Source organism: Semicossyphus pulcher, unplaced genomic scaffold (genome assembly GCF_022749685.1).
Source record: "Semicossyphus pulcher isolate SPU_LCO1_2020_fin unplaced genomic scaffold, fSemPul1.0.p SCAF_12, whole genome shotgun sequence".
Taxonomy (NCBI): Eukaryota; Metazoa; Chordata; class Actinopteri; order Labriformes; family Labridae; genus Semicossyphus; species Semicossyphus pulcher.
Window position 1 is genome coordinate 2479931 of NW_027211626.1, and position 22842 is coordinate 2502772.

Consider the following 22842-nt stretch of genomic DNA (forward strand, 5'->3'; position numbering starts at 1 on the left):
ATCTTCAAGCGGTGTTGGAAAAATCGGAAAAGTTACTACTTAATGTAAACGCCCCTCAAGTCAGAGAAAATTGTTGCAGCTACCCGACTTGCCTAACTAAATTGACATTCTTTCCGCATAAATACGGCAGAGTAAGAAACGTTTTATTATTTCATGAATGACTAATACTTTTTTCTCAATGTAATATGTAATATAGTACATGGTTAAACCCGTTAGTTGCTGTACACACAGAATGATTTAGACAAATCTGAGCTAAAAACACAACATATAATCTTTGCACCGTACTTTTTGTTTCCAGATTACAATTTAAAGCTCGTGAAAACATAGTAGTAGGAAGAACGACTTTCTATCATGGAAACTCCGAGTTCTCGAAGATCCCCTGAAGGCAGCGTGAGTCTTCAGTTGGACTGGTTGGGTTAGCGATAGTTGTTAGACTGGCTGACAGACACAACAGTAGCGGCTTAAACTTGTCCATCAATACTAACAGCTAGCCCCGTTTGAGTGACCAGCTTTATCCGGTTAGCTTAGTGTTTTGGCCTGAGAGATTCAATTAAGTCTAACTTAACGTGGAAATAAGCCGACGGTCTGTAACGTAAGACAGTCTCCACCTGTTATTTGCTACGTCGAGGGGCTAAGTGAGCTAACGTTTCGGTTGCTAGCTCACATTAGCTAATTGTGTAAGTTTCTCCCCCTGCTGCGTATTATAGCAAGGTAAGTTCATTTTAATTACTTTCTGTTAATACGCAATTTCATGACGAACGTGTTTGTTCTCAACAGTTGCGGCGGATAGTCGTTAGCTTCTTCGCTGGTTAACTTCAATGGTTGCTTTGAGAACAATAAACGAGTAAACACATCCCGTTATCATTAGCGCACGTTAAGACTAACTAACGTTGACGAGCTCGAGCTATAGTGAAGTCACTGGTAAAGTGATCTAGTTTCAATAATGGATGAAAGTTGGCGTCATTGAACTAAACCGGGTTAGTTTATATTGATGATTTAGTTTTGAAGTATGTTACCGTGACACTTATTATTGTATTTGTTGCATCACTCGAACTATAAATCCTGGATTAAGTTCGTCTGATGGTCCTCATCAGGTTCTCGCATGATTGTATTTTGAAGACAGTTTTTCCCTTAAAAAACGCTTGACTGAAGAAGAGATACTCGACATGAACATATAGAATAGAAATTTATTGATTCCGAAGGAAATTCTTGTGCCAGGTTGCCCCAAAGTTACCCCAAAGTTACAGTGCAAAAACAACTAAAAAATAACTCAAATGTAAGTGAAATAAACAATATAAAACAACAATAGTACAAGAAGATATTTACAAAATAAAGCTTACTAAAAAGTAAGGGTGGCAGTTACATTGACAGTTGTATTTGCAGTGAAAATAAGAAGTAATGAAAACCTTATATTGGTTAAATATGTAATAGTGCATGGTCATTTTTAAAAGTTAAATTGCACGGGATAGTGAAAGGTAAGTCATTTGCACATAAGTGGTGGTATTACACATAATAGAGCACTCTATAGATATACTTTTAGTAAAGCCTCTGATATTAAGGGAGCTATTGCACATGATAATGAACACAATATAACCTGATATTGAAAGTGTTACTGCACATGATATTAGAAGTTGTATTATAGCTCTAATGAAGAAGTCGTACGTGGTGATGAAAGATCCTTTATGCTCCATTTTTCCTCCTGCTGATCAAGGACGAGTTTTACAGTCTGATGGCCACAGGTAGAAAAGACATTCTGGGGTGCTCCTTGGTGGTCTCAGTCTACCTCTGAAGGTTCACTGGTAGGACTCCAGTGTGGCGTGCAGGGGGTGAGTGGTGTTGTCCGTGATACTGAGGAGTTTCCTCAGCATCCTCCGCTCAGACACTTCCACTAAAGACTTAAGTTCCACTCCCAGGACAGAGCCAGTACAGCGTAGAAAAAAAACCCTTTAATGGCTGCTTATTTAACTGTATGATTCAGGCTAGCAGTTTGACACATTCAGAGATCCAGCAGGTGATCAGTCATTCCTAACATATCTCAGCTATCTAACAATAGTAGTACTTGAGCAATACTGGACGGAGAGTAACTCTTGACAGTGGTTTATAGGTTAAATGGTGATGGATTCACCGACATGAGTTTCATTATGGACAGCTTGACTGTGACAGATAATGCTCTAAGTGTTTCCTATGCATAGCCTATAAAGGGATAAACATGAGCTGTCTGCTTTCAGGTCAGTGACATCACTGAATATTGATGCAAAGCCTTCCAAGTAGAAGTATCTGTGTGGCACATCTCAAGTCATACAAAAAACAAAGGGCCTCAAAAGCTTGACTCCAAAACAAACAAAGACGTTTTTTTTTGTTTGTCAACAAAATCCTTTTCTTTTTCTTTCTTTTTTTACCTTCTGTCCTTTTGAAATGATAATGTAAGACCATTTTTGATTGAAATTTTTGATGCATGAATCCATCATTGCATCTAAAAACGTGAGAGACAAATATGAATGCCCATCTCAAGCTGAATGCAAAGTGATGCCTCATAATTTATTGATCAAATAGCAAGCTACAGAAATCTGCAACCACACAATTTGTGGTATTATTTTACAGTTAGTAAATTGTCTAGCTGCAAATGTTTGTGGTCTTTTTTAAATTTTAATTAACCCAGACTTCCCTTTCAATGAGAATATGGGACTGAGCAAGTTCCAGTCTTTTGACAGATTAATCCAATTTTAATAGTAATAGGCCTTTTACGTTTATTATGATATTATTCATTTGATTTACACCACAGTGATAAGGACCTTTTGTTGTGCTTCTGATTTGAGATAAGATAGGTACACCTGTGTTTTATTTGGCTCAAAAGTCTTTAATCATCTAGCATCAACTTTAATTTACTGTCTAATATCTTTATAACCCCCCATCTAATCTTGGTATGATCTCCTCCCTATACCTATTTGCACTTATAATACATCAGCGTATTTTTGCTGACTCATGAGGGGATTCATTTGTGCTTACTCAAAGAGATTTATTTGAACTCTTGTTAATTGAGGTGTGTTGGGTCGACCCTTATTTTGCATACATGCTGTGACAAGATTTTGAAACCGGTCTCTGGCATCATCACAATCATGTGTCAAATCAAAGCTCAGGTCAAGAGCAGTCGTCAATGATTTACAGGCTAATACCAACAAGGCAAATATGTGCAAATCTGCAATATCAGCAATCAGAGTGGTTAGAGAATTCACTTGATTAAGATGACACACATTTATTGAGTGGTATATTAAGATGAAGATAATATAATTAGTCCGAAACAGTATTTTTGTAGTCTGTGTTGTGAAAAGAGTGAGTAATCTGTCTATCAAAGGCTTTATAAGTTGATTATTTTGACACTTGTTAATACTACATTTGAAACCTTTAATGTGTTTCATTATTTGGATTAAAAGCTTTTGTAAAAGAGCTTAACAGAATCAAACTTACTGTTGGAATTGATTAGTGTCCCTCCTCTGCTAAACTCAGTTTTATTTTGTCGGGAAGGCAAGGTGGAGCATGTCAAGTTGGTGTTGCTCAACAGCTGCTAACCGGATTCATAACATATTGTTGTTAGGCAATGAACAAAGACAAATCTAAATGTTAGGCATTGCTTCCGTATTATTAGCATGTATTTGACATGTACCTGCATGCTTGGATTGGAATGAGTCGCTTTATTACATGACTTTTAATTTGGTTCTTCTGTTAGATGTTATGCTCTTGTATTGTTGGTCTAACTAAGAAAACAGGCGTGTATTATGTCAGACAGTCAGACAAACCACATTGTTTTTCCTGCTTTAGCTGCAGAGCAAACAGCAGACTCACTCTGGATTGGGTTTCAAATTGACAAGCATGAGATTTACTGCTGCCTCTTTTCATGTTTTTTTGTACTTTGAGAATCTGCACCAGAATGATGGTAGAATAGCAAACAGCATCAGGTGGAAAGGAGGTGGCACAGTATTTCTGTGCAGCTGAGTCATGCTGTAATCACACTGAGCTGTTATAATCATCATTAAGCTTTAGAACGAACAAAAAATGCAGACATACTTTGGATTTATATTTAATGATTCCTAAATTTCACATGTAGGTCGGAGAAAACATCAACATAATTCAGAATTTCTGCACCTCCACTCTTTCTCTTCTTGATCACAAACAGGAATAATGGTCCAAATCCACATACTGCATTTTTAACATGGTGCCTGATTTGCTTGGATTATGCATGCACTTAAGGACATGATAGGGTGAGCTAGCATGTGCAGGCCAGCGTATAAATGCACCAACAAAAGAAGTGGATTACAAAACTGCAGCAAGTAAACATGGATGGAAAATATATGTATGTAGTTTGTTTTTAAACTTGGCCTTTTAAATGTTCTGTGAGAAAGGAAAGGCACTTGACAAATTTGACTTTGTGTGTTAATGTGTTTTGTTGGGAAAACACTGCTTTAAGTAAACACAACTTTTGTTTATTTATGATAAAACCTCACAGAGCACCTTTCACAGAGACAAATAGCCAGGAAAAAAAGAGGTCAAAGGTTAAAACACAAGTTGTGAACAAGTCTTTATCTGGACCCGGCTCTATTACACAATCCTGTAATAAATACCACCATAAAAACTTATAATGCTTAATTTTTGAGTGAAGGAGCTGTTAACTTGCCAATTAATTAAAGTCCTCAAAAGATAAGAGGCTTTTATCGCAGTGTACTTACATGGTATTGTCTGGTATTGGTATTATTATGTCAAACCCCTGTAAAATAAAACCAGATGCAAACACAACAGGAAGAAATGTTATTATTAAGTAGGTTTTAGTTCTTCTTTTTATCCATAAATGTTATCTCCGTTATAGACTAAAAAGGTCCAATAACATAGGCCATAATTACAGTGCTTTTTAACAGCTGACTCTGTTATTAGCTGCAAGCTATTCTCACTATCTATTTTATGTTTAAACTGCAATAAACATCACTCCATTCCTGAATTTTGACATCTAAAGATAGATGCGTATTTATTTCAAAGATGAACATCGCTGTCATTCGAGAGCTGTTTTTGTATTCCTATGACACTGACCGTGCAGCCATGATATAGGCTTACTGTACCATAATAACATCTGTAAGTAGTTGTTTTGGAAGTGTCCTTTTCTTAGATGTTGGTGTTGAATGTTAAACAGTCTGATCCGTGGCATTGGGTCCAGGATGTGCAGCAGTGTTGTTGAAGGCACAGGGGGGTATGTTGTGTCCTCCTTGGGTTGAGACCGGTCCATTTGAACCCTGCGGTCTCTATCGGCTTATTGTTCCGCTCTGGCTGCGTCCCTCTCCAGTGATGTCACAGCATTCCAGTTAGCGGATAAATGAGTTAGTGTTAGGGCAGATGAGCAGCATCGTGAATGCTGCTGCTAATAGTGGGTCAAAGGGCACAAGTATAGCAGTGCAACTGTGCAAACACACTCGCCAGCACTCATCAGCACACCTACGCGACTTCTCCAACACTTCATTTAGTCTGAGTGTAATTATTTTTAATAGGATCGTTTATGATTGTTTTATCACTAGAAAAACTTGTTCTGCCTTTGTTATTGAGTCCTTCTTTTACTGACATACTACTTCCTGTTAAGCTTTGTCGTGGCAAATATAAAAAAAGGCTTATCTGATTGCATGCCGTCAATTGCCTCGTCAAAATCTGACTCGATGGCAGCAGTGTCAGGCATTTAAATATCAACTATACAGAAATATTCAAACTTTATTCTGGTCTTTATCTGGGATTGTTTTACGATCAGTCTAGATCCTTAATGTCAGGAGGAAACTGCTAAGATCATTGGCGCTCATGCTTTGTTCTTGGGATGAGGCTGTAATCTCATAGGGCTTGTTCCACCTCATACACTATTCATGTTTTGTAAATGTTTTCCATCATTAGCTTTCAGCTAGCTTGCTACGTCCACTGCTTGTTGTTTCCACTGCTTGTTATTTTAGAAATGCATCAGAGACCAGAAGGATGAGTGCATAGAAACAAAATATAAAGGTTGCCAGTGTGAGGGTTATCCCAATTAAATTACTCTTTCTCTTAAACCCCAATACATGACTTTACGCAGCAAACAAGCTCAGGCAAGCTTAGTGATTGTTGCCTGGCTTAGACAAAAGAAAAGATGTACAGCCATTACTGCTGACGAAGGTAAAACATCTTAAAAGCTAAAGATCCAGATATTGTTTCTGGTGTTTGGAAACTGTATCAAAGCCTAAAGTAGAGTGAATATTTAACTAAATGTTCTCACATGTCTCTATTGCAATATGGAAAAGGGAAGAGCTGCTTGGTCCTTTTTAAAAATACGCTTAGGAGTTCAGAATACAAATTTCCACTTACTACAGATATATTGAATTAAGTACAAAGTTGAATCATGTGTCATCAGCATGCAGAGTGGTTGCAAACAAGGAACAGAAAGTGTATAATCATTTAAAACAAGTTCAAGCACGTGGTGGTGTGTGTGTGCTGGTGACTTATGACATGGCAGACATGTCAGCCTCAGTAGAATGGGACAGAGCACATGTAAATCACCCCTGATTATTCAGATTATTCTTGCCAGCACATCCTCAAATTTATTTTAGAGAAGTTGCTTTGCATCATTTATGGTGCAACACACTCGTATCTCTACTTTCTCTTTGCTAGCAGCAGTTAAGCTAGCATTGTGTTGTGACGTAGGCTCTGTTACTTTTAATATTTGTTGAGTCGTTTCTGTGACTTGCCCACCATCATGTTTACTGGTAGTGTACTATTCATGTATCGGTGGACAAAGCTATTTGTAGATGTCAAGCTATTTGTAGTCTACTTAGTTATAAATATAATATATTAGTCTTGGAGCATCAAAAAAACACCACCAGAGCAACACCATAACTGGAAGTGCAAAAGGGACAAAACATTTAAATAATGTTCTTTCCATTACTGAGTGATGTGTTGTATGTACCCTACTTGTGCCAAACCCATCTCCTCTCCGTTTTTGCAATACTGCAGGAAGGTATTCTTCAAAGTTAGTCTGTGATAGACAACGAAAGTGTGCCTGATTATTCAAGACTGCAACAGTAAAAATCAGCATATTTGGTGTTGTAACACTTGTCTCATCTTTACAGGTTGTCAGCATGCTGCAGTGAGTGATGCAACGAGTGTTGATATTAACAATGGCCATCTGGGGGGTGCAAGGATGCTCCAATTCACAAAGCTGCCCAACCCAGCCGCCCAATGTCACCTCCAAGGACTTCTGTTACTCGGCCCGAATACGCAGCACAGTGCTCCAGGGCTTGCCTTTCGGCGGGGTGCCTACTGTCCTTGCACTTGACTTTATGTGCTTCTTGGTGAGTTCTTCTGTCGGTCAAATGGAGTTCCAAATCGGACCAAAACCTGTCCTAAACTAAACAATCCCACCTGGGCTTTTGACTGTGACAAAACAGCAGGAATGTTATATTTTGTACTGAGCAAATCTGGACTATAACTTAAACAGTAACAACAACAAAATTTAACTTGAACCTTACTTTCCTGTAAGTTGTTTGTAGTTTCAGTGTATAACGAAATGCCAAAATCAGAATCAGAAATACGTTATTAATCCCTGGGGGGAAATTTGGGAAAAAAAACTTAATTAACTACTTGAATGTAAATATGAATATAATAGGACTACCAGCAAGCTACAGAAAATGTTGAACTACATATCGTTCACAGCTCCCCGACACTGCCTGTCAGGCTGTGTGTTTTCTACGAAGCCCTTAGCATTGACATAAAATACTTCCAGGAAGGTGTTTTTAAAGGATAAACACCATCGAGCAGTTGTGTAACTTGTGTTCAGCTGGTATCTGTAATGTAAATAAAGGATATAGAAGTGTTTACAGCTGCTGTTTGTTTTGTTCTTCTAGATGCTGCTGGTTGTGTTCTCCTTCTTGAGAAAAGTAGCATGGGACTATGGGCGCCTGGCTCTGGTGACTGACGCTGACAGGTAATTAGGACACAACTGGAAGCACCAGAGCTGACTTGTTAGGAGACATTGAAAGAAAAAAACATTATGGTCACATGCACTGATACACAATCTTTGTCTAACATGTAGAATAATTAAAATTTGGTAGAGACAAAAAATATCTGTATTCTTCTTTTGAGGGTGGAATTACTTTTCTGCCAGACGCAGACATCGCAAGGAACATACTCCAGACAGGAAGTCAGCGTCAGCAGTTTCCCTTTTAATGGAAATGCCCTCTGACACTGTGACGCTGTGTCACTTGTTAGTTGATTGATTCACTTTGAGAAAAGTGGGGGGAAAAGAAACAAATAATTAGAAACTGTAAGCAATTAAAATCCCCTTTATATCCATTCCCAAACCACTTTAAAGCCACAGTCTGCATCTACGCCCATTATGGAATTTCCTATTATTAAATAATTATAGGCTGCCAGATATAAGCGTTTTAAACTGATGTCTGCACCCTGATTGAATAAGCAGCCAAAGAGTGTAAGGAGCGATGCAGTTACAGACCTCTTTGACTGTGAACCCTGGAAACTTCATAACACAGTGCTCCATCACATACATCCCCCTGCTGTGTCTGTGTGATGTTGCAGCTTCACTGTTTTTGCAGCTGCTTTGAGCAGAGATTGGGGGTTGCAGCATGGAGGGAGGATTGGAGGGGGGTGGCAGCGTGAGACACGTTTGTAACAGACAGGAAGTGTAGTTTGTTGTCTCATGACACTGTGCTGACTTGAGATGAGCGCCTGTCTATTACATTCCTGCAACATCTGAATGTGAATCGGAGGCCTTGCTAGAGAGCATGATTAATCGTTTATTATGAGGTATAAATTTGATGTGTCGTTCAAGCTGCTTAAGCCCTGACTCCCAGAGCCCAATTTCCCAGATTTCCCAGAGCCCAAACTAATGTCTTCAAACTTGTCAAACAACGCTTCTATACTTTTTAATCTATGAAATTACAAAGAGCTGCAAATCCTTCAATTTGAGAAGCTTGAACCAGCAAACGTTTGACGTTTTTGCTGGAGAAATCAACCCAACAAGTCATTGATGATCACAATTTTTTTGCAATAAATGTTCTGGAGATCGATCAATCGTTGCAGCTCTAAAAGGACAATTGTATCAAAAGCCGGCTGGATAATATGTAAAAGAAAAAGAGAAACCTTTATTGGTATTCCTGTGGTGTTAAATGCTTCCCCCAGATTTTCTCTGAACCAGCGCACTTACTGACCAACAGGGACATTTAGTCTTAAATCAGCTGAATGGCTTTGTTTTGCTTCTCCTTTCACCAGAAGAATGGATCAGCGGTACAGTCGCCTGGATGATCGGGAATAGTAGGTCATCTCTCCGTATCATAGAGGCACTAACTTCTTCTTCTCTCCATCCCCTCTCTGTAGTTAACCTAACTCATAACTCTTGTCCTCTCTGCCCAGGCCGCTGTGGGTTTCAGCCTGTTTTTCACATCTTGATGGTGTAGTGTTTTTTTTCCTCCTCCAGGCGTTTCCCAGTACCAGGCTCCTAATCATTCTCCCTCTCCTCATCACTCTTGTATGTCTGCTGTCGGGTGTCTCTGTCCTCTCTCACTGTCCTAATCAGATCTGTGTGTGCTAATCTGTGTATTGACCTCTTTATCAAGCATGGACTTCTTCTCTGTGAGCGCACCACATGAGCTGCACAGACAGGATCCTTACAGGGAGAGGTAATACTCCCCTGATTGTGCTGTTCATAGACAGGCCCTAACATGGTGCGCCTACAGTATCCTGTCTACTAGAGCTGATGAGCCATTCCTACTTCTTACAGGAATGTGAGAGGAGGACTGACGGTGGATTACAGCCGCAGGCTCTCTCCTCATTCCATTAGAGGTCTCTTAGAGCCCTGAGTGACGTCATCCTTTTATGTAGTTTGAGCACAGAATCAATGTTGAAATTCCAGCAGAGCCTGGGTCTTCCTCATATTTTTATAACTATGTATGAATTGACCTGAAACAACCTCACAGGGGAGTGTAATAAAAGTGTATTATCTTCTTAAATCACCGTCTTAAAGCTGTGACCTGTGGCTCTGCTGGATAAAACTCCATTAATCAACCTCTCGATGTTTGGTGGGTTTCTGTTGTTTCCTCTGTGAATGTTGTTTCTGTAGCCTCCTAACTTTGTATCACAACCTTTCCTCTCACAGTGGTGGTGTATTCAACCTGTGTGATGTAGCCTCCTAATGCTGCATGAAATGTGGCTGCAGAGATTGCTCCTGTGGTTGAATGGTTAACCGATACAAATCCTGTGTCAAGCCCACAAAGGGCAAACAGGGGTGAATCTCTTCAGTCTCATTTCAGGGCGTGTGTGTGTGTTTTCTGTTGTCATCTCTTCCGTACTGATGGTAATCCCCCTCTCATGAGACGCAAATCAAAGGTGTTGATGTTAGATTGTTGTGTTTTCTGCTTCCAGTGTGGCCTCTGCTTTGACATCAGAGACACCAGAACGCTATGAGCGCCTTACCTCAGTTTCCAGCTCAGTGGACATTGACCAGAGGGACACAGTAAGTATGCTATTGTTCTTACAGGATAAAATGAAGAGTCCTCTCATCAAGGATATCCTTTATGGTGCATATGAAAGCTGTTCAAACATCTTTTCTGTTTTAGGGCTTCTGCTCCTGGCTAACCGCCATCTTCCGCATCAAGTGAGTCAACCTGTTCGCAGTTTGTTGGAGATAAAACTAAAGGGAACGCTGATCACAATGAAATATTTTGTTTGTTTTGAATTCCTCTTAAGAAGTGGACTCTGTGTGTTTCCCTGTAGGGATGAAGAGATAAGGGAGAAGTGTGGCGAGGACGCAGTACACTACTTGTCCTTTCAGCGACACATCATTGGCCTGCTGGTGGTGGTGGGCGTGCTCTCTGTGGGCATCATCTTGCCTGTTAACTTTTCGGGAAATCTACTTGGTGAGTCAGAATTTCTTGTGTAAAGAGCATTTTTTGTGTCGTTTTTTTGTCTATAATTTTTTCCCCATAAACAAAAATATAATAAGCCGTGCAGCCTGCTCTAGCATGTTGGCCCCGTATTGAAAAACCTTTAGGGCTGTACCCAAATCAGAATTCTTTGAGTCAGATTTGGCTGTTCAATACGAAGATGCACTAAAAATGTAAAGAAAGCCTCTCTTGCTCCTCGTCTGAATTGTAGCTGATGGTCTGGTTTGCTTTTATAAGTTGTATAAAGGCCTCAGTATTAAATTAAGACTGTTTCATGACCAGTTAAAAACTCCTCACTGTACATTGAATGTCTTGTTTCCTCTTTCCCCACAGAAAACAACGCCTATAGTTTTGGGCGAACCACTATAGCAAATTTGAATGCAGAGTGAGTAATTCTTGAATATATTACACACTGTCATTTGAAGCTTTGTATTGAGTCTTCATTTTCTAATACTTTTATGCTCTTTATTTCCTCAGTAATGCGCTACTGTGGCTGCACACCATCTTTGCATTTCTCTACCTGTTACTGACGGTGTACAGCATGCGACGGCACACTTCCAAGATGCACTACAAGGAGGATGACCTGGTGGGTGGCACTGTTTCAGAAATGTAACAAACTCGTTGCACACACACAGGTCTGAATTTGGTTGGTAATTCTTCTGTCGTCTTTTCCCCGCAGGTGAAGCGCACTTTATTTGTCAATGGCATCTCCAAATACGCAGAGGAGACAGAGATAAGGCAACACTTTGAGTAAGCACTTCTCAGGATCACTGGTAGCCTGCCTCCACTGAAATCTGTCTGTTTAAATGGCAGTAATTTGTGCAGTGGCTGTATTAAGGTGTATGAGAGCCATGCTCTTTCCTGTTAAAAGCAGCTGTCCATAAGGCTGGGATCAGACAATGACAGGTCTATATGTGTGTAATTGTCCATAATAGAAGCCAGATGAGTGGGAGCATGCAAGTCATGTGTCAGGATGGTTGAAGGCTGAGGAGGGGGTGTTGGGCTCAGCTCGTGCTCAGCCAAATAGAATGAATCAAAATCTTATCTTTGCTCCTGCATCACACAAATGGAGTCCTTACCTTTTTGTTGACTTGCCAATGTTATATCTTTGTGTTAGAAGTATGTCATTTACTTTAAACACCCTATGCTGTGTTTTCAAACAAAGTACAAGTCCTGTATGTCTACATTTGTGCTCCTTTAAGCTGTCTAACTTTCTCCCTCTCTGCTCTATTTTAACAGGCAGGCGTATGAAAACTGCAATGTACTGGAAGCTCGTATCTGTTACAATGTGGCCAGGCTGATGTATTTGAACTCTGAAAGGTAAAAGTGTTTTCTATACAGCTCCGGGGAAAAAATAAGAGACCACTCCAAATGTTCCTTAAATCAGCATAGCTCTCTACATGTCATGGCCCATTTTTTTAAAGGAAATTTGTTAGGCTTTCATGCCTTTATTAGATAGGAGGACAGTGGATAGTGTTGGAAACAGGGGAAGAGAGAATTGGGGATGACATGCAGCAGCGGGCCGAGGGCGGGAGTTGAGCCTGGGGTCCGCCACGTCACGGACTGTGGCCTCTGTATATGGGCTGCCGATTTAACCGCTGAGCTAACCGCCACCAAGTTAAAACATTAGTATTCTGTTGTTTAAAATGAACATGAACTATTTTTCTTTGCATTATTCGAGGTCTGAAAAACATAATTTTTGCACCTTTTGGTTTTGTCATTTTCTGCAAATAAAAGACCTGAAGGAGAATATTTTATTTGGAAGTAGGTAGAGAGTTAATTTTACACAAACGCACACACAAACAAATTGTCAAACAACATATTTTTGCAGTGGTGTCTTATTTTCTTCCCGAGCTGTATGTGTGTCTGTGTTTACCCTCCCAGCGTTCTGGGTTGTACATGCAAAGCGTTCTTTAGCTCCAGGACTTGAGCTTGTTTCAGTAAAATGGCCCCTCTTCAGTCTGACACAGCTGACGTTTTTTTTTTGCATGCAGGAAGAAGACCGAGCGCAGCAAGAAATTCTTCCTTGACCTGCAGGCCAAAGAGCACATCACCACCATGATCAATCCCAAACCATGTGGACACCTCTGTTGTTGCATCATCAAAGGCTGTGAGGAGGTCAGACTCGCCGTATCATTGCTTTATCTGAGAACAAGACACCAGCTGATACTGAACAAAGTTTCTAAGAGGAAGATAGAGAGTGGATAATCGCAGTTTTAGTAGCAAAAATGTTAAAAGCAATGCTGGTGTCTGCTCCTAGATGAGCCACCAAACCATATGTACAATAAAATCTGTAGTCAACCTTCTCTTTACAAAGTTTAAGATATTGTCCCCTGTATTTTTGATGTACTCACAATCCTCCCTTTACATTTATGGCTGTGCTGTAAAGTTTGAATAATATTTGAAATTGGCGCCATAGCTGTGGAGAAAGTTCTACAAACAGCTTGTGGTTTCGCCCGTTCTACATTCCTACAACACCCAGGGTGCATTGCGCCCCTCCCCCCGAAAGGAACGGCCCAGCGAGAGATGCTAGAGTGAAATACTACTACTTGAACGAGAAAAGCAGATTAGCGTAAATATGATGAGTAGTTAAGTGGAACTCTTTTGTGGTTCATTATGATGCAAACAAATTGGCCATAAGCATCTTATTAGTAAACTGAAGCACAATGGTTATCTGTTTTTTTCTGACGTCATAGTCATGTGTGTCTCCTGTAATTTTTGTATTTGATTTATTCATGAATCTGCAAAGAAAGATTGACTAAAAGAGTCAAAGATGTTAAACTAAACACAAAGACAAAGGTAACAAAAAATTCTAAAACAGAAATAAAATCTGTGCAAACTAACCCCCCCCCCAAAAAAGCATTTTTAAGGCAATTAAAACATCTTAAAGGACAAACTATAGTTTGATATTTGATAATTACATTGTGAGATGAGTATTGATACTTCCATAACTTCATAGAAAATAAAAGTAGTTCCATTTATCATAAAAAAACAAACATCACTCTGAGTTTGATTTCCTTGTCCCTCACAGGAAGAAGCAGTGGGCTACTATACCAAGCTGGAGGCACAACTCAAAGATGACTACAGGAAGGAGAGAGAAAAGGTTAACAGGAAGCCGCTGGGAATGGCCTTTGTCACCTTCCAGAACGAGTCCATGACTGCCATGTAAGAACACTAACATGGTTAAATTTGTCAATGTGTATTCTTGAAGATTAGCGGATTATTCAGCTCTTCCTCCAGTCTAATAACTGGTCTATGTTTGTTTGTTTCAGAATCTTGAAAGACTTTAATGCTTGCAAGTGTCAGGGCTGTCAGTGCCGTCGGGAGCCAAAGAGCTCTCAATTCAGTGCCAAGCTGCACACACACAACTGGACTGTCAGCTACGCCCCTGATCCACAAAATGTGTACTGGTAAGAACTCATTCAGGACTCAAATTCTGTCTTCAAACTGGGCTGAACGGACATTTATTTTATTCATTACTGAATGCTCCAGCTGAAAAGGGTGGTTACATTTGGCAGGATATAAGCTCTTAAATGCCCAGAAGGAATTCTACAAACACAGACTTATTGATTTGCTTTGGAATGATCAGACTTGAAGAGTCTTTCTCAGTCCAGATGACAAACCAGTTTTTGAGCTGCAGTATCACTTTACCGGGCAGCTGTGTCCATAACTGCGGGTCATCGTCCAGTGTCCCTCTAACCGCTACATAACCTTTATCCCACAGGGAGCATCTGTCAGTGGGAGGAGCCTCCTGGTGGCTCCGCTGCTTGATCATCAACATTGTCCTGTTCATCCTCCTCTTCTTCCTCACCACCCCCGCCATCATCATCTCCACGATGGACAAGTTCAATGTCACCAAACCGGTGGAGTACCTTAATGTGAGTGTGGAACATTTAAACCTGTTTATCTGTCTGATTTCTTGCATTTCTTTCTTTCGTGATTCGGCAATACTAAGCGTTATAAGTCCATACCTTTTAAAGGTTTGCACGGGAGACAGGAATTCTTGACACATGTCCATGTCTCTCCGATCTGTTCTCCAGAATCCAATCATCACCCAGTTCTTCCCCACCCTCCTTCTGTGGTCCTTCTCCGCCTTACTTCCTACCATTGTCTACTACTCTGCGTTCTTCGAAGCCCACTGGACCCGGTATGTGTTACACTTACTCTTTTTTTTCTGCATTTGTGTGAGCAAAGTCTGTCTCTAATTAAGCCAGTGTAAATATTTCCTTCCTCTACTTGTAGGTCCGGAGAGAACAGGACCACCATGCATAAATGCTACACTTTCTTGATCTTCATGGTCCTGTTGCTGCCCTCTCTTGGTCTCAGCAGGTATAGGATTTATATATCTCTTCCCTGCAACGGTATTAAATAAAATATAATATAAATCATTTTTTCACATTCATTGTTTAGATAATTCAGTTTTTTCCTTGTATCATTGCAGTTTGGACGTTTTCTTCCGCTGGCTGTTTGACAAAAAATTCTTGGATGATGCTAAAGTGAGATTTGAGTGAGTAGCTTAATGTTTTAACGGCTGCAGAACAGGATGGAATGTGAATGCCGAAAATAAACAGCAATACTGACTTTTTTCGTTGCCCTTAAGGTGTGTGTTCCTTCCTGACAATGGGGCCTTCTTCGTGAACTATGTCATTGCATCTGCATTCATTGGTAACGCCATGGACCTGCTGAGGATACCCGGTCTGCTTATGTACATGATCCGCCTCCTTCTGGCTCGCTCAGCAGCAGAGAGGAGGAACGTGAAGAGGGTAAGTGTGTTCCCTGCTTACTTTGTTGAAATCATTGAGTCCATTACCCATAAAGTAGTTGGTTTAAAACTTAATACTTTACAGTTTTTAGGTTGGAAATACTTTTTTTATTGTGTCAATCAGCTTATGAGAGGCAGATATTTAAGTTGTAATCTGGAAGATCTCAGTTTCGTTCTCTTTGGCGGCACCTTTAACGTCGAGTTTGTTTCTTTTTCTTTGTGTTTTCACTTCTTGTTGAAGTTGTATCTGTAGTCATCCATCTTTTCTTTGTTTGTTCAGCCATAGTAGATTACTGTTTACTCGCAACACTTGCAAAGGCTGGCAAAGCAGCCGCTTAGCTCCGCCTTCCCTCTCTAGTAGACCAACCACTGCTGGCTGATGGAAAACGCGTCACTAACTGGGCGCCGCTTGTGATTTTTTTCCACAAATGTCACCACAGACACCGAGTCCATAATACTGCAAATGCAAAGGCTTTCATCAGCGGGCCATCGGCTCAATCACCATTGTGTTACCTCATTCTGTGATAGAGACTTAACAGACATTTATTTAAATGAAAATCTTCAAGATTATTACTTTTAAGTTTCAGATGTTTAAATGTTGTGTTTTTTGTCATTCTGCTTCTACAGCACCAAGCATACGAGTTCCAGTTCGGGGCAGCTTATGCCTGGATGATGTGTGTCTTCACTGTGGTTATGACCTACAGCATCACCTGCCCTATCATCGTCCCTTTTGGTGAGTTCTGCCTTTTATTACTGGGTTACTGCTGTTCAACATCAAATTAGTGAGCTAGTTAAATGGCTGCAGGATAAACATACAGAGGACGGGGAGCCCTCTGAGGTTCTGTTCTTAATACAAAAGCTTATCAGCCGGCTTTAGTGGATTAGTTGCAGTAATTGTTTTGTCTCCCTTCTCTGTGCAGGCCTGATGTACATGCTACTGAAACACTTAGCAGACAGGTACAACATGTACTATGCCTATCTGCCGTCTAAACTGGACAAGAAGATCCATTCTGGAGCCGTCAACCAAGTGGTGGCCGCTCCTATTCTCTGCCTCTTTTGGCTTCTTTTCTTTTCCACTATGCGCTCGGGTAAGACGAGGACTCCCCCTGCAGGCCAATAATGTCCTAACACATGCTCAAATGTAATTACAGTTTATCTTCTACTTTACAAAGTACAAGCACCTGTCACACAAATGTCCTACCATTTTCTTCCCCCAGGGTTTTCAGCTGCAACATCCATGTTCACGCTCATCGTTCTGATCATCACAATCATCATCTGCCTCTCCCACGTCTGTTTTGGGCATTTTAAATATCTCAGTGCTCACAACTACAAGGTACAAAATACACCCCTTTATTACTCATTTTTAAATTCAACTGTATTTCATTACAGTATTTTATTTAGCTGCTGTTGTTAAATGCTTATGTTTTCTTTAACAGATTGACAACCATGTGGATGGGATCGAGAATGGGCAAGCACTCTCCATTATTGCCTCCAACAGTGCAGCGGTATGTATTCAGTTCTGTTTCACAGCCATCAGATCATACAGTGGTAAAAGATGGGCAGACTTCCAGAACAAAACAGTTTATACTCTTGTAATCCAAATGTAAACGTACATTGGTATTTTTCCAAACGCATGTTTTTCCTCTGCATTTCCATCCACACACACAAACGCTGTTAGGTCACTGAAAACTGATCTTTTGTAAAACTCCAGGATGAAGACTTTTAGAAACTCCGTTTCCACGGAGACGTGTAGACGGGGTAAACGGCATGTTTGGCTCATGACATCAGGCTGTGCGCCGTTATCTCCTTTGTTTACACATATATGTACAGTTACTCATCTACTATATTGAGGAACAAAGGCGTCGGGATAGATTTTTTCAGACTTCTGATTGGCCACGATTCTTCCTCTTCTTTGCGTGACCGGGTTATATCGACGCCTGTTTGTGTTGCATTCTCATGACACGGTTTCTGTCGTGTTATTGCCTTTTCGTTTGGGCAGGGATTTTTTATAACCATGCTTGAGTTTTTTTTGGAAACGAAGGAGGCAAAAACTCTGTTTTCAATAATAATTGTGTAAGTCTAGAAATTGCCTTAAAAAGAAAAAAATATCTGCCGCCGTTTGTGGTTATATCCAGTACATATCAAAACATTTTAATGACAGCTTTGGATACAAATATGAGTTGTTTGGTTAAATGTTGGGAAAGAAAAATGCCACCATTTGTAAACCAAGCACAAAAACAGACCCCATTTAAGAACAAAGATTAGTAACAAAAAAAGCATTTATGAAAGAGATAGAGGTAACAGTTTGCAAATGAAATGCTTTTTACTTCAATTATATGAAATATATACCTTTGGTTTGTTTTTGTGAATAGCTTTGTATGGGTTGCTCAGTATTATCCTCAGGCTTTAAATTCTGTTTATTTTGGGTAAAAAAGAGGATCCGTTCATTTTCATTTTAGTGTCTTAGAGCAAACTGTTCCTTGCTTCTTAGAAAGATCAGTATGCTGTGTGTGGGCGGTATTATAACCTCTTGTTTACATGTTTTTATTGTTTATTTTGAATTTCAAATGTTTAGATAAATAATTTAGATAGTCCCATTAGTCGTAGCTTGTCCCAGGTTCCTTTGTATAAACAGAGAATGGCATCAACATGCATCTTTTATAGTGATTTGTTATTAAAAAATCATAATTGTAAGGGAAACTTATTCTGAAACATAAACTAGCTACCACACTCTAACATTTAATTTAATTTTCTCCTTTACAGCAAAGCTACATTGCTCAGGTACTTCAAGACCCGGCTTTAGAGGAGGCCGGCTCAGGCAGCGGAGAGGACGACGGCCAGGGGTCCTCGCAGGACGAGGAAATAATCAATGTGGAAAATGGCCTGAATGAGGACTTCCAGTCTGGTGAGGACAGCCTCATTGATCATGAAGTGCGGAACTGATACTGCCTGGGATGAAACAAATCCCCCAAGTTTAACTTGAGGAGTGCACTGAATATGTGAATTAAACCAGGAACTGATCCGACAGTTCTCCAAAGCATCTCAACCTCTATGGTGGAACTTTACACTAACATAAGCACACTGTCTACTAAGGATTAAACGGATTGTCGCTCATGGACTCTTCGTTGGGTCTGTGTACCTGCAGAGGAAACCTTCTCTGATAATGCAAGGGCAGCAACATCCCTCTGCCCCGATATAGCCGAGGCACATCCCAGAATACTGCACATGGACCCATGAAAAAAAGACACTACTGCACAAATGAAGAATTTGCCTTGTCTTGTCAGGGGAGTGAGTTCTGTCTGTATTTCCTTAACATTATTGCACTTGAAAGAGAGGACCTGTCCTGTAAGCTCGAGTTTCACTAAGGTACTGTGGTACAGCATGCCTTCCAGTTCAAAGGGTGGAGGGATTTCCCTAAAATCCTTTGCCAGTATCTCTAATTGTCTGCACTACTTCCTCTCAGTAAACAGCTGGTGTGAGCTAAGTTCTTCCAAACCACCAGATAGCTTTGTAAATGCAGATGTGATGGTCTCAAAACGGTTCTTCCAATTCCATGAAAGCCTTCCAAGAAAAAACAAAAAAGAAGAAAAGTCATTGCTACTAACACTCCTGATGCTTTGACACTGTCCAGCTCCAAAACTCTGGATTTGTAATATATCCTTTTTTGACATGGTATTTATTTGTAGGCATTTAATCTTAAATGCTAGCAAGCTTGCTACGCCCCTAAACTGTGGAAGAAGGTAACTAATATCTTGGCACACTACATTAATAAGACTCTTGATGGCGTTCAGTCTCTGAGCCTTTGTCGGGACTGCTGTTGGACTGCTGCTACTGAAGCTGCCCTCAGTAGGGTGAAACATTTGCACGGCTGCAGGAGGACTGTAGGCCGGGAGCCTGCAGATCCTTCTGTGTTGCTCAGAGGGTGGAGAGAAAGGCCGTTTGGGTTATTTTCTGGGTCAGTTTCAAATGATACTCACTGTGACTGATTCTCTTTATCTGTTGTTCTCATTTGTATCATTGATCCTGTGTTTACGTCTTTATGTAGAGATTTTGAAAATAGCGTTCAGTTTAGGTGGCTGCTGATGAGCTAATCCGTCTCATCGCTTAGCCCTGTGTCAGGTCTTCTTCAGTGTAAACTTTAATGTAGACACGTAGCTTATTGTACCTGTGGTCATTGAGCAATGTTACACGTTCATATTTGCCAGTACTCATGAGTTGTAGGTTGTTTCGCTCAAATTGCGCAATATTGGTGATAACATCAAAAAGAGGATTACACCCATGGATACTCATTGGACAGCTTAACTTTATGCTTTTAAATACTACTGTATTACATCCCATACTGCCCACTGAAAACAAACAAACATGTCTTCCTGAGTTGTTTAGAAGTAATAAATTATCCCTCCACAATTGAATGTACCATCTCTAGCTCCACTTTAACTTTTGTATGTGCAATATTAATGAACTACAACTTTACAGTTGGTTGTGAATCACAGTAAATGTTCAGAGGGATAGTTTGGGTTTTTTTTAAGTGGAGGTACTGATCAGTAGCCCGTGTTTTACCTGCAGTGGATGCCTGTTTGGAGAAGCAAGCAAGAGTTAAGACACAGAAGAGAAGCTATGTACCACTGTGGACAAGGTAGCCACTTAATAAAATCAATGTCACTTTAAGTGTACACTATGTTTTTGAGTATTTTACCTTGCTGTAAGAAAGCCCTTTCCTTTGATATTATTTCTTAAGTTGCTAAAGTATGTTTTTGCTCCAAACGCCGTCTACAGTGGTACGTAGCTTCTGTGTCAGTACTCCTGCTGATTACTGTCATCTACTGCAGGATAAACACTCTGTATTGACAAGTACCTTATACAACTCTAACTCAAAAAACCTAGAACTATCCACTGAACATATTCCTGATCCGCCCGAGCCATATTAAGCACCTTCAGACAAAAGATACTAACTGAAACAACACAGTGCCCAAAACGTTAAGACTTTACTCAGGATTTATCTGTCATTTTATTCCCTCTTTAATCAAACGACACTATGAGCGGCCCCAGTAAACATACAGAAGATTGCAAAGTACTACTAGTCTGTCATTAAATGGACCAATTACTGTTATTAGACCATTAGAAGTGAAGTGTAGCATGCAGCTGCTCAGAGAACCATTGTGGGAAATGTGCACTAATCTTACTTTCACTTATATGATCGACAGAGAAGTGTGTGATGGTGAACCTAAAATGTTTCCATGTTATTATATAAGCATCACATATGGGTTTATTATTTTGGTACTGACTTGAGTACTGTTTGGTGCACTTCTCGTCATGATACGGTGATTTTATATTTTATACCTCCTCATTTTTATACCTCTGAGATGTCTCGAACTCTTTGAATGTGTCCTGTCAGAATAGTATAAACTTTCCAGCTCTGAGGGAGATGCTTCATAATCTCATCTTGTCTAATAACTGTTAAGTGTCTAAACGCTGAATGTAGGTTAATTCAATAACTTTTCGTAAGATAAAAGTGGCTTAAGCAACGGTGTGATCGCTGTTTTTACACAGCTTAAATTAAAAGGGCAGTTCACCAGCTAACCTGAAATTCTAAGTTTTATACTGCAACAAAACTTCCTGTTCAGATCCATGCCATGGCATTTTATTTGAGTACAGATCTACATTTGTTTTCCAGTCTGATGGCTGCCATCTTTTGCTACGTCCAAGTCTAGGCTTATTTTAGATCTGTACATTCAGCGGGACTCACTGGAAATAAACAGTTTTTTTGTAAAGAGCCGAGCACTCTAATAGAAGTCCTGAGCTTGTTTCTTCAGTGTTCTCTGAAATGCCTCAAAACTGCACAATTAGAATGTTTTAATGTGTCTGCATCCTTTAGTTTTACATGTTTGTAGCTAGAAAGGGTAACACTATCAGATCTCAGCATTTGACCGTCTCATGTTCTCATTCTTTCCAAAGGGCCGTCTGTAAAACAGATATATCCTGTATATATCTTTACTTCTCCCCCAGCTCTTTGAAAATAAATCTGTATTTAATCAAAATGTCAACAAGATGTGTATCTATTTTTTGTTCCCCTGGTAAAGCCTGTCCCTTCCACTAATCACAACACAATTTAACTTACCAAAAAACCCGGCAAAGATCCCGCAAGTCGTATTTAACAGCAGAACCGCTTCTTGTGTTGGTCTGAAGCAGATATTCACGGTTATGGAAACTTCAATGACTGTAGTGTTAGTGTTACTTTCGTCCCCTCTCACCGTTCCTCCTCTACTCTGGGAACAGAACGCTGCAGGAGCCTGATTTGTCAACAAAGCTGTCAATCATGAAATCGCACCCCCTTTTTTAAAGTATCACATAACTAATTAAAAGTAAACTTGTCAGAAAAATTAACACTTGGACATAAATCAGCATGATAAGAACTAACTATAATGACAGAAACCATGTTTGAGAAAAATGTATTTGACGTGTATTTTTATTTCATAGTTTGACTCATGTCCCATCTGTTAACATGGAGGACTTTATGAGCTATACTGCTGCCAGTCAGCAGGGGGCGATAGAGAGGGTTTGGCTTCACTATCAGGGAGCTTCAGAGTCATGTCGTCCATCTTTTTATACAGTCTATGATTCAGCTTGCATAAAGTATTGCTGTTCAGTTTTGCTGCTACAGCCTACATTGGTCCAGTCTGGTCATTAGTTTATGTGGCTAACTTTCAAAGTTGCTGCATAATCGACATCAATGAGTCGATTTTCCAGCCATCAAACTCCTCCCTGCTAATGCTTCTCTGAAAGTACATGTTTTGACATTTAGCATTATAAATAACTTTTGCCACAGAGGCCGTGTTCAGCAGAAGTTCAAAGGGCTCAGTTTTTTGTCTTGTGACTTTTTTAAACCAACAGCTGTGCTCCAAATCCAACACAAACAACAAACTCAAACTCTGTACTAACAGGAAATTGTACACATCATTCAAACTATTACTTCACAGGATTGCTGCCAGTTACACTTCATAATGATACATCAAAATGTCTATGATGATTTAACATTTAAGCTCACAAATACAGGCCATTTTTAGTATGCATGCTGTTTGGTCATTGTCTATTTCATTTAGTCACTTTTCCAGTAGAAACACACTTTAAAGC

General features: G+C 40.0%; 1 protein-coding gene across 3 annotated transcripts; it reads left to right on the top strand.

Moving 5' to 3' along the window:
* Positions 1-100: 100 nt before the first annotated feature.
* LOC138588308 (CSC1-like protein 2) lies at positions 101-21758 on the top strand. Of its 3 annotated transcripts, none has more exons than XM_069658345.1 (24): positions 101-131; positions 7122-7343; positions 7896-7975; positions 9280-9321; positions 10429-10519; positions 10623-10660; positions 10780-10922; positions 11283-11334; positions 11427-11535; positions 11629-11699; positions 12189-12269; positions 12944-13067; positions 13981-14114; positions 14222-14359; positions 14674-14827; positions 14990-15096; positions 15192-15278; positions 15391-15456; positions 15550-15712; positions 16339-16444; positions 16632-16799; positions 16929-17044; positions 17148-17216; positions 18475-21758. In XM_069658345.1, exons 2-24 carry the CDS (start codon positions 7146-7148, stop codon positions 18652-18654), a joined length of 2517 nt encoding a protein of 838 aa, XP_069514446.1. In that variant the 5' UTR covers positions 101-131; positions 7122-7145; the 3' UTR covers positions 18655-21758. The 3 variants fall into 3 exon arrangements, with proteins under 3 accessions (XP_069514446.1, XP_069514445.1, XP_069514447.1); XM_069658344.1 differs by lacking the exon at positions 101-131 and adding an exon at positions 449-711; XM_069658346.1 differs by lacking the exons at positions 101-131; positions 9280-9321 and adding an exon at positions 449-711.
* Positions 21759-22842: the final 1084 nt, after the last annotated feature.

What these genes read in the sequence shown, in the direction of transcription:
- LOC138588308 (XM_069658345.1), top strand. Translation starts at nt 7,146, where the DNA reads ATGCAACGAGTGTTGATATTAACAATGGCCATCTGGGGGGTGCAAGGA. An exon ending in CGCCTGGATGATCGGGAATA is followed by an intron (nt 9,322 to 10,428) that starts GTAGGTCATCTC and finishes TTCTGCTTCCAG; the next exon opens with TGTGGCCTCTGCTTTGACAT. An exon ending in ACTACAAGGAGGATGACCTG is followed by an intron (nt 11,536 to 11,628) that starts GTGGGTGGCACT and finishes TTTTCCCCGCAG; the next exon opens with GTGAAGCGCACTTTATTTGT.